Source organism: Dendrobates tinctorius, unplaced genomic scaffold, assembly GCF_039654945.1.
Source record: "Dendrobates tinctorius isolate UK_male_01 unplaced genomic scaffold, ASM3965494v1 ptg000037l, whole genome shotgun sequence".
NCBI lineage: Eukaryota > Metazoa > Chordata > Amphibia > Anura > Dendrobatidae > Dendrobates > Dendrobates tinctorius.
In genome coordinates, this window is record NW_027361705.1 from 31,083,143 (window position 1) to 31,095,363 (window position 12,221).

At 42.0% G+C, this 12,221-nt stretch overlaps 1 protein-coding gene across 4 annotated transcripts in view; it reads left to right on the forward strand.

Annotated features, from left to right (window-relative positions):
• The window catches only part of LSP1 (lymphocyte specific protein 1), a 106,745-nt gene that overhangs the window by 82,941 nt on the left and 11,583 nt on the right, over window positions 1–12,221 (forward strand). For all 4 annotated transcript variants that reach the window (XM_073574041.1, XM_073574038.1, XM_073574039.1 and 1 more), the window contains 6 exons: window positions 3,092–3,332; window positions 4,614–4,711; window positions 6,780–6,900; window positions 9,648–9,743; window positions 10,104–10,147; window positions 12,008–12,089. In XM_073574041.1, the coding sequence (XP_073430142.1) occupies window positions 3,093–3,332; window positions 4,614–4,711; window positions 6,780–6,900; window positions 9,648–9,743; window positions 10,104–10,147; window positions 12,008–12,089 (681 nt within the window). In that variant the 5' untranslated portion in view covers window position 3,092. The remainder of the gene's footprint in view (window positions 1–3,091; window positions 3,333–4,613; window positions 4,712–6,779; window positions 6,901–9,647; window positions 9,744–10,103; window positions 10,148–12,007; window positions 12,090–12,221) is intronic.

The following is a 12,221-nucleotide window of genomic DNA, read 5'->3' on the forward strand; positions in this document are numbered from 1 at the left end:
GTCTGCAATCCGATAGCTGCCAACTTCTCTGGTTTTCTGGACTTAGCTAGCATTTCTGTTTTTGTCTCCTACGGTGACTCAATCATAACACAGGACAATTTTGGCCTCCTGCCTGCACAGCAGGCCAAACTGCCAGCAGCTCCTGCTCCATCCCTACACAATGATCAAATGATTGCTGTTATTCTATACACAGTGCTTATTTAGCGCTGTGTATGTGGCAGTTGGGAACGCAGAAAACAAACCCTCTGTGCCTTCCCTCTGGGAGTCTGGCTGTGTCTGATAGCCAGATTCCTGCTCCCAAAACACCATGGTTTATTTTTTATATGTAACAAGCATTTTTAGGGCATTTTTAGCAATTTTTTTTAAATTTTATATTTTATGTCACTTTATACAATGGCAGGACAAAATCCATATTAAAATCTGGATGTGTTTAAAAAAACATGCAAATATCCTCTACAGAGAGGAAGAGGACTAGAACTTTAGTGCCACCTATCGGGCTTAGCAATCCTAAAAGACAATATTGACCCTTTAACGAGTCTTGTCACATGACATAGCATAAAAAGCCAAACCAGACTCTCCATCTCAGACACATATTTCAGAGTGTTTGCCCCTCATCAGTGTAAAGCAGGATGTCTAATTTAAGGGGGAATGTTTCTTCTTGAGACGAATTCCAAGCTGGTGTGAGGAGACTTATAAGCCATGCAATTCTCCTCTGTGAAATTGTACAGTATATGCAAATATCCTCTTCAGAGAGCAAAGAGGACTAGAACTCTAGTGTCACATATTGGGGTAGCACTCCTGCCAACACCCCAAAACACTTATCTGTAAATGGAGTTTCAGGTTTCACTTTTCATCCTAAGTTTAGTCCTCTCCTTCACTAAAGAGACTATTTGCACATTTAATTTTTCATAGGTGCATGGCATGACCTATAAGTCATTCAACGCTGGCTTAAAACCCCCCGAAAAAATACAAAAGCAAAAAAAACAACACTGACCCTAAAATAAATGCACAAAACGCTGTGTGTAACTACACACAGGACTCGTTATCAGCCGTGCATTTTCTAATTACGGTAGATTTTGGAATAGAAAGTTTTCAGCACACTACAGTACCCTAAAAGTACATGAAATTTTACCTAATGTCACATCTACAAATAAAGATATTATTTTTTTACCAAAAAGGTATGAAATTTTAAATTTTTTTTAAATTTCCAGAATCTCAATGTAGAGGGGTTTGATCCTCAGTTAAATCTGGGGTGAATCCACATTACAATCCACATGTCGCACATTTATAGTACATGATGGCCTATAAGTCACCCATCACAAGATATTGTGGCAGCGAGTCCCCGATTTTCACTGCTCTGACAGTAAAGAATCCTCTTCTGTGATGATGATTAAACCTTCTTTCTAATTGTCACAGTAGATGCCCCATGTTATACTCACAGACCTACATTAGCTACTGTATAACCCTTGACTTTCATAATATTCATCTATAGTGATCAGGTCATTCCAAAAACCGTCTTTTCTCCAGTACCTCAATTTTGAAAAAGAACCCAATTAGTTAAAGGGAATCTGTCACCAGGGTTTTACTACCCCATCTGAGTAAAGCATGATGTAGGGACAGAGGCCCTGATTCCAGCGATGTATCACTTACTGGGCTGATTGATGCAGTTTTACTAAAATCCTTGTTTTATCTGCTGGAGATTTAGCAGTTTTCTAAATACTGAGCTCTGTATAACCCTGCCCACACCACTGATTGGCAACTTTCTGTGCACATGCAGAAAGCTGACAATCAGTGGTGGGGGTGGAAGGAGATAGACAAGTTGACCATGTTCCCCCTTGAAGACAGGCAAACGTAATGTGTACTATGACAAGCGTTAATGGTGTTAATGTGGGTTGCCTGATGGTAGAGAGAGTTAGAGTTAACGTTTGGAACTAGCCCAGTGTGGGAGGGGAAATGGTGAAGAGACAGAGACAGTTTCCTATCAGGATGTCAGATAGGGCCCAGCGTGTGTTTGAAGTAGACCTAAGGTCTGGACAGTAAGCAGTGCCGCATGACATGGGTGTCCTGTTGTGAGGAGAGACCAAGACGGTGGTTAGCATGAACCGGAGTAAAGAGAAAAGCAAAACTGACAGTAGGACAGAGTGATCAAACGGAGACGGGTCCCCGAGAGAACTCCTAGCAGTACGGCCCAGCGTTTATAACAAGGCTCGTTAAAGGGTCGACATTGACATTTAGGATTGCTACTTCCAATAGGTGGCACTAGAGTTCTAGTCCTCTTCCTCTCTGAAGAGACAATTTGCATAATTTGCATATTTCCCAGAGGAGCATTGCGGCTTTAAGTCTCCTCATCTCGACATGATTAGCATGTCATTCTCCGCAAGGAGAAATGATACTTCTTGGATAACTCCAAGAGGTAACGGGCTAAGACAGGACAGAGTATGAGATGAAAAGTGTGCCCCCTGAGGGAGTTTCTGATCATCAGTGACCGAGAAGTGAAGTACCCACCATACTGGCAACATAATTACCTTAAGGGGAACGAAGGGTTGAGAATAGGACTCTTGCTAACTGGACTGGGCTGTGGTGAAAAAAGTGAAACAGTGGAAATAGAGATCGAACGAGTAACGAGAAAGGAATTGGAACTGTTTGTGAGAAATGCTCCTCATTGTGAAGGAAACATTCAAAGAAGTTGTGTGCCTGATATCTACTGACTATAATTCCCACAAAAGTTATTGTTAAGTTAAACGTTTATTTTCGACTGGTGGTCTCCCTCATTGAAATCCAAACAGGTATCATTGGGTACCCAAAATATTAAAACCCCATGATCTTCACGTTACGCCACTGGTGGAGGGTGAAAATAGAGATTATGGTCTCGTAAGAAATGTTTTATACCTTTGTTATATAAAGTGAGCACTATATCACAGGGAAGCCCTTCTGCAAGGGAAGAGACCCCGCCGTCCTTGCCCTTCCAATAGCCAAACAATGCAAAATCTAAACTAATGAAAAGAGACCGATATTTGTGCTGCACCGTATAAATATGAAGGCACAAGGCGGTCATCTACGTAACGTGTCCAATGACTCTTGTCATTTTAAGGATGGGACTAAAGCCAGCTGGAGCCTGGGAGACTGAAGAAGATGAGGGGTTCAGTGACTGGTCACAGAAACTGGAGCAGAGGAAACAGAAAGCACAGGCCACAGAGGAGACAGAGGAGTTCCGGCGCGTGGAAGAAGAACAGAGTGGATTTGTCAGAACTGCAGAGGAAGAAGCTGGAGGTCAACAGCGAAAAGCAGAAGAGGAAGAAGACGAAGGGACTTCTCGTTTTGAAGGAGTTGAGGTAATTTTGCTAACTTCTTCACATAAGTAGCAGTGAATAGCAGAGGGTAAACCATGTGTACAGTGTGCACGTGTCATAAATGTTCTTACTGCATTGTATCTAACGGTGCAACACTAATGACTAGAACGTCTCCAAAACTAATCCATGTGGACCTTCTAAGCTAAACAACGTGTCCTGTTTGGCTGATGGTCCTTGAGGATCACGTGAACGTCTCTAAGGCACTTTTCCTACACTAACCTTTGCTATATAGGAAACTCGCTCTTGTTATCTGCACCTCAAAAACATTTCTAGAATTAGACCCTTTCTTACTTTTGACTCTGCAAAAACTCTTACTGTTTCTCTTATTCATTCTCATCTGGACTATTGTAACTCTCTACTAATCGGTCTCCCTCTTAACAAACTCTCCCCTCTCCAATCCATCCTGAATGCAGCATCCAGGATCATATTCCTCACCAATCGTTATACCGATGCCTCCACCTTGTGCCAGTCCTTACACTGGCTACCCATCCACTCCAGAATCCAGTACAAACTTATTACCCTCACCCACAAAGCCCTCCATGGCTCAGCACCACCCTACATCTCCTCCCTCGTCTCAGCCTACCACCCTACCCGTGCCCTCCGTTCTGGTAATGACCTGAGGTTAGCATCCTCATTAATCAGAACCTCCCACTCCCATCTCCAAGACTTTTCACGAGCCGCACCAATTCTTTGGAATGCACTACCCAGGCTAGTACGATTAATCACCAATCCCCACAGTTTTAAGCGTGCCTTAAAAACTCATTTGTTCAGACTGGCCTATCGCCTCAACGCATTAATGTAAATATCCCTGTGTGGCTCATTTCTAAATTTTTTACCATAACCAGGTTCCTCGCATCATGTTCTTGCATGCTTTTTGCATTTAATAGCCCTCTGTGTCTGTACTGTTACATATTTAGACTGTTAACTGGTTCATGCTGCTGCTGTAGGAACACCCGATTCTTACACTAAGGAAGGTCCAAACAGTAAAAACAATAAAAGCAATTGTTACCATCCACCTTTCGTTTCTCCCTTTTTCCCTTATAGATTATAAGCTTGCGAGCAGGGCCCTCATTCCTCTTGGTATCTGTTTTGATCTATGTGTTTATTGCTGTGCTATGCTGTAATGTCTATTGTCTGTACAAGTCCCCTCTATAATGTAAAGTGCTGCGGAATATGTTGGCACTATAGAAATAAAATTATTATTATATATTCTACATTTTCTATGTACTTTTAAAAAATACTTCATTTCTTTATTTTTATCAGGTGAACGATGAAGCCGATTCCTGCAGTTATGAACACAGCAGCCATGAGACCGGTAGAGCAGAGACGCTGACCGTCACTTCCAACCAGTGGGCGTCAAGGTACAAGTCCTACCTTATATGCAGAGAATTAACGTCTTAAGTGGATTTAGTTCATATAAAGAGTATCCTAAAAATAATGTAAACCTACAGACTAGGGTCGTTACCCGGCATGTGAATCATAAGCATAAGATAAGAAACACGAGATATATCCACAGAGACGAACATATGGGATCTCCGAAGAACAAGAATTGTCTCAAAAAGTTATTCTTCTGACAAGCTGTCATGTAATAAAAGGGTTCTCCAGTATGGACAATCACTTCTTGTTAAAAGGGTCTTTTGCCAGTTAACTGATGAAAGCTTTTGGTTGAGAGTAGAGATGAGCGAATTTGTTCGGAATCGGTTCCGAATACGATCGGAATCGAATATTGTTTTTGCAATATTCGTTGAACACACCCGAACGTCATTAGAGTCAATGGGAGTAGAATGTACCGACTATGTTCAGAACCGATTATAAGACATACCTTCGGCATGAATAGGGGCCGAATATGTCAAAATCAGATTCGGGGACAAAATCCAAACCAATTTGCTCATCTCTAGTTGAGAGTGTCATGATCCAGGTTGGATTATGACAGATTTTTCACAAGTAACCTTTTTTTTCCATTAAGCTGTTTGCTTAAAGTTAGTTTTGCCCCCGGTGGCCATTAGGGTCATTACACTGTGGTTGTTTTAGTTCTAGTTTTGCCCCTGGTGGCCGTTAGGGTCATTGCACTCTGGTTACTTTAGTTTAGTTGCCCCCGGTGGCCGCTAGTGTTATTGCACGTGATAATGAAGCAGGTGTGATTCCCTGGCTGCTATCTGTAAAGGAGTAGCAGGTGGTCTCACTCACAGTTGGTGATATTGCTCATTTCCAACCAAGTCTGGTGAAGGAAGGAACGACAGAGAGGAGTTCCTTGCAGCTCAGGGGAGCTCTGGTGTAATTGCTTCAGGCGGAAGCTGAATTCAGGTGTCGAGCTTCAGGGGTGAAGCTGAACTTTGGTTTCATACTCTGTTGCTGGGAGCAATAGTAACAGAGCTAAGCTAAGTGGTGTTTTTCCCTGTATGTTACTTTCCTTGTGTGTGTATTAGTGCAGTGGTGGGATTAGTTTCTGCATCGTCCAGTTCACTAGAAAGGGATAGGTGCCGGGCAAACTAGGGATTTGAGGTATCCAGCTCATCGCCAGGTGCGGAACCTGCCTAGGGACCGTCAGGAGTGTAGAGACACTGACTCAGGGGAGTGCAGGAGGTCTCCACGTCCCCGTTCCCTATTGCAGGGCCCTCCATTGTAACGGTTTCCCCGGTGTTTCCCTTAACTCTGTTTAAATTCGCCCTGCTGGAGGCAGTGTATCCAGGTTCACGGGTGTTATAGAAATTTGCCCTGCTGGAGGCGGTGTATCCAGTCACATGTGACATTACAGAGAGCAGCCAGTGATCAGCTGCAGTTTGTGGAGAATCCTGGCAGCGAGTGTTTAATTTCCCTACAGTGCCTCCACAGGGCAAATAAGGCATTACCCAATATCCATCAAATCAATGAGTAGGCACTGTAATGCAGGACAGAACAGGTCCTCCAGGGAGACGGGATGACGGACACTATTTGTAACTACTTCTGACTAAAACCTATAGCATGATGCACAACCATATATCAAAAAAATCACATTTTTATTAATGAACAACAGAAGCAACAGAAAATACAGAATGAAAAAGACTCAGTAAGACAAGTGACAGTGCTGAAACCAATCCGTGAGATCAGCAGCTGAGATGGAGAGCTGACTGATTGGCTGCAGCCCTGTTGATGTGAGGTCAATCGACCGACGTCAATATGTCCCGGGCAGGGTATGGACTGTCATGCACAGACTGGTTGCTGGTCTCCTGTCCCGAACTTGACAGCTTTGTACTTCATAGACAAGTATGAGACTGACAAGTTTGACAAAGGAGACCTGTGGCCATTCTGCACATCATGGTCCACACTTGGATCTTCACACATGAACGTCTGAGTGAGACCTCAGAATGGAATGGTGACATTTATCTTTTTACAATATTTTTCGCTTGCACGCTATCACTTCTTTTCCTTTTTATTTTCATTTGTCCTCAGCGAGTATAATGATAATGAAGAGGATAACATAGCAGCAAGTCGGTATCTAAGAGAAGAAGAGTCAAATCTAGAGCAAGAGGGAGGAAGAGAAAATTATGCCTTTAAGCCATACAATGATCAGGTATTCCCAGCTGCCTCTGTGTATGACCATATATTCTTATTAGAAGGCTAGCCCTGTCCTCCTGTACAAAAGTACTCCTACCGGGACCAAAGACTTATGTGGTTATATGCTGCAATGAGCATTGCTATCACTGTGCACAACAAGCTGTATTCATAATAATCTGATATTTATTGTTTGTATTATCAAATATTTAATTATTATTGAAATATTGATTGTTTGTCTATATCACATGTTACTGGAGTCTGATAGTCCCTGGTGAAATATTTGGACCTGGTCCCCCCATCTGCATGTTGGTCAGATGCATAGGCCCTTGAAGCGTTCGAAATCCTATAAAAAAATATGCGTCAACCCCCCCCAATAATGTAATAATGTCCACATCCTGTACTAATGTCCAATATCCTGGGCCTATTGGTATAATGTCTCTCATTCAATTGTGACGTCGCCATTCCCCATCCAGGACTCATCCTGTAATATATGTCCCCCATTCAGGACCCCTCTTGTAATATATCTCCCTCATCCTGTAATATATGTCCCTCATCCATGGCCCATTCTGTAATACATGTCGCCCTTCCAGAGCCCATACTGTAATGTATATCCCCCATCTGGGGCCAATCCTGTAATATACAAGTATGTTCCCCATCCATGGCCCTTTCTGTAATATATATTCCCCATCCATGGCCCATTCTGTAATATATGTTCCCCATCCATGGCCCATTCTGTAATAAATGTCCCCCATCCAGGACCCCTCCAGAAATATATGTCCCCCATCCAGAGCCCATCCTGTAATAAATGTCCCCCATCCAGGACCCCTCCTGTAATGTCCCCCATCCAGGACCCCTCCTCTAATATATGTCCCCCATCCAGAGCCCATCTTGTAATATATGTCCCCCATCCAGAGCCCATCCTATAATATATGTTCCCCATCCATGGCCCATTTTGTAATATATGTTCCCCATCCAGGGCCCATCCTGTAATATATATCCCCCATCCAGGACCCCTCTTGTAATATATGTCCCCCATCCAGAGCCCATCCTATAATATATGTTCCCCATCCATGGCCCATTTTCTAATATATGTCCCCCATCCAGGGCCCATCCTGTAAAATATGTCCCCCATCCAGGACCCCTCCTGTAATAAATGTTCCCCATCCAGGGCCCATCCTATAATATATGTTCCCCATCCAGGGCCCATCCTGTAAAATATGTCCCCCATCCAGGACCCCTCCTGTAATAAATGTTCCCCATCCAGGGCCCATACTATAATATATGTTCCCCATCCAGGGCCCATCCTGTAATATATGACCCCCATGCAGGACCCCTCCTGTAATAAATGTCCCCCATCCAGGGCCCATGCTATAATATATGTTCCCCATCCATGGCCCATTTTGTAATATATGTCCCCCATCCAGGACCCCTCATGTAACAATACTCCGTTCTTCTCGAACATATTTAAAAATAAACAAACTATCCTACTCACGTTCCTCCACTCCCATTCTATAGGACGTCCTCTTCTATAGCCGGCGCAGGAGCAGACAGCTGACTTTGGCAAACCTGTGATGGCGGTGCATGATGGGTCGCTCCATGTGACTGGCACACCGATGTCAGCTACCGGCCTGTGATTGGCTGGCAGTGTGTATTGCAATGCAGGGACCTTGCGGGGCTCTGCATCGCAATGTATTTCAGCTGAATGTGTGTCATCAGATGCTCATTCAGCTGAAATAGGCGCCGGTATTGGTCAACCCCCCTCCCGTACCTGTCCGGTCGTGGTCGCATCCTCTGTGACTGTGATTGTTACACCCCTGCTTCCAAACATAGGACATACAGGTACTGTCCTACATTAGGTACGGGTCTACAGAGCGGGCTCAAACAGCGGATGCCAGCTATGTCATACAGTCAGCACCCACCTCTGACAGCAGCAACTGGAGTTTCGATTGCAGCTGTTCAGCCTTTTAAGTGCCGCTATCACTCTCAGACATTTAAATGTTTGCAATCAGTGTGTGCACTTTCACTTCCATTCATGACGAGATTGTGGGGGTGCTGATGGCTTACTATAGCAAGCAGGGGGCTGCCGATGGTTCCCAGTTGCCACCATATTTATGCTCCCATATATTCTAGCCTTTATTCAGTACTAATGTACCATCGCAGGGTCACGTTACCTACATGAACTAAAAAAATAAGTGAAAGTTAATGAAACAATTTTTGTTAAAGTTTTTCAATCAACCCCTTTTTGCCAATTTTCAATCAACCCCAATTTGCCAATTTTTTGCCAAGAATAAATAAATAAGAAATTAACATATTTCACATTGCCGCTATGTAAAATTATGTAATTACCCTCTATGAAAATATAAAATTAATTAACCTACGGTAAACGTCATAATAGAAAAAAATTCCAAATGCCTGAACTAGTATTTTTTCGGGTCATTTGGCATCACCCCAAAAGAAGACGGTAAAAAAAAATAAAACTTCGCATTAGCTCAAAATGGTACCGATAGAAACATCAGCTCACTACCCAAAAACAATCCCCCGCACATCTCCATCAGCGAAAAAATAAAGTTCCGGGTGGTAGCAGATCATGGCATCATGTACAAATTTTATAACCACTAAAATATAAAAACTATATAATATATATGATTATTGATGCTGCCATAATCATAATGGCAGGAAGAATCATGTCATGCTCGTAATACAGTTTTCAGGAATAGACCTTTGTACTAATATTTTGGTCGTATTCCTTGGCTCATGATACAGAGCGAGTCATACAGTGAGAGATGGCGGCCGGAAGATGCGAAAGAGCTGACAGTGAGCAGTGACGTGGAGGACAATGAAGACAATATTACTGTGAAGGTGAGTACTGTTACCTTAAAGGGAAGCTATCCTCAGATAATTACCTATTGTGTAAAGTTTTGTATTAATATTTTTTTGTTGCAATGCTAGTTTTAACTATCCAATCTGTATTAGAAATAAAAAATAGAAATCATGCAATTTTCACATTGGCCACCGGGGCTTTTTTTTTAGAATGTAACTTCCTGTTGTTTCAGGAAACAACACATGCACATAGTCACAATGAAAAGACTTTGAATCTATCTTTTATATTGACACATCTAATGAGCATGTTCAAAGATGTGTTTTAACCTGCATAGTTATTTAAAAACTGTTTGTCGGTGAATGTGCCCGACATGACTTTTCTGTTTCACCAATATTTAGATCACGGAGAGAGCAGAGGTCCTGAACCGCTCCATCCAGAAGAGGTAAATATTACTGCCTGTATTCTGCTTTTTCTATGAAGTAATAATGGGACGTGAATAATGCCATGTGAAGGCTTAGATTTACCCTTATATTGGACCATGGATCACAAGAATTTCTCTCTAACGGTGAAGAATTATATAGATATCAGCAGCAACTATCAATTACATATAATACTCAAAGTTATAGGGGTTTTCCACATCAAGAAAAGTGGACCCCTTATATTTTTTTATACTTAACTCAATATACAGCACAGATAGTCACCATCCTCGGGTCCTGCGCCAGTTCTCCATCACTAGTTCGATCTCAGTATTATGCCTGCCACAGTGATGTCACACCGACAGCTCACATCAGCGCTGCAGCCAATCAGAGAGCACAGCGTCTCTGCCGATGTAGACGGTACGAGCCGTTCAACTCATTGATTGTCTGCAGGAGGATTAGAAGGATATGTAGCATTATATCGACACTTCATAGTACTATGATGTAAGCACTGTATAGTGTTGTTATATATGCAGTGTATGTCAGTGTTATATGGACCCTTCATGGCACTATCATATAGGCATTGTATTATGTTATTATATAGGTAGTATTTATCAGTGCTATTTGGACATTTCATGACACTCTTGTGTAGGCACAATGTAGTGTTATTATATAGCCAATATACTGTATATAACTTATATATGGACCTTTCATGGCACTATTATATAGACAATATGTAGAGCTCTATTTTGTATGCATTGTATAATCGTATTATACAAGCAATGTATATCACTTTTATATGGACACTTTATGACCCTACCATGTTGGCATCTTATGGTATTATTATATAGGCAGTGTTTTATGGGCATTTCATCATTCTATGTTGCAGGCACTATTTACAGTATAACTGTTATTTGGACACTTTGTGGTATTATCACTTGGGCAGTATATATCACTGTTATATCAGACTAGTGTTCTGGCCATGGAACTTTATTCTCCGGTTTTGCTATAGTTACAGACCAAAATGTCCGAAAAGAGAATCTTATTATCACCAGTGTTTTCTAGCCCTTTTTATATCAATGACCTGTTCTTTTGGAAAGGTAACCAATAGATCAATGGAGTTCTGGCTCCAGCACCGCACCTATTAATTCGTGAAATATGCACCGTGACCTCTTCATTGTTTCCCAGTCATAGCGCCGTACATTTTGTCGTGGTCGTGCTTGGTACTGCAGCTCTCTGCAGCTCAGTCCCTTTCGAGAGAATGACCAGAGCTACAATACTGGGCTCAACCACTATAGAGCTGCATCCATTGCACCATTAGGCCTGCACAGCTCACTTGCCCCTTCAATCAGCTGATCTTCGGGGGTATTAGGAGATAGACTTCTACCAATCTGTTATTAGCAACCTATCCCATGTATAGGTCATGAATCATAAACCTACTAAAAAAAAAATTAAAGCGTAACAGCAGTGTCAGGTAACTTTTCAGAATACGCAGAGTACATGAGGTATAACACTATAATATGACTCGTATTCTGCATTTTTAGCCGTTTTTCACCCTCATCATTTTTTCTTTCGGTGCTGTGCCTTTTTCTCCGTCCAGCTTATCCCTCTCCATAGGCTTTTATAGGGGCTGCAGACAGATTTGTTGACAGATTTAAGCAATTTTTGAGATCAAATGATCGTGTAGGAAACAAAAACATGACTTGTCCAATAAGATATATTACAACATTTTTTAATATTCACTTTTATAATTGATTTATGGAAAAAAAAGTGTACTTGCAATGTAACTATTATCCTGTACATCTTTAATACACCTTGTCCACCCCCTTTTCATCATTTCCTTTCGTTACTTTGCCTGAAATGTGACCTTTCTTTCTTCCATACAGCAATAGTATTAAGAGAAGTGAGCCACCTCTCCCAATACACAAAATTGATGGCCTCCTGGAGCAGTACACACATGCTATAGAGGTAGGAGCAATGCACATGTGACCCAGGGAGGAGAATCAATAACTTTGCTAAATTCCTGTTAATTATTATTATAATATATTAATGTGGTTTATCAATCACTCAGGTTTTATCAGAGATTGATGATCATGCAGT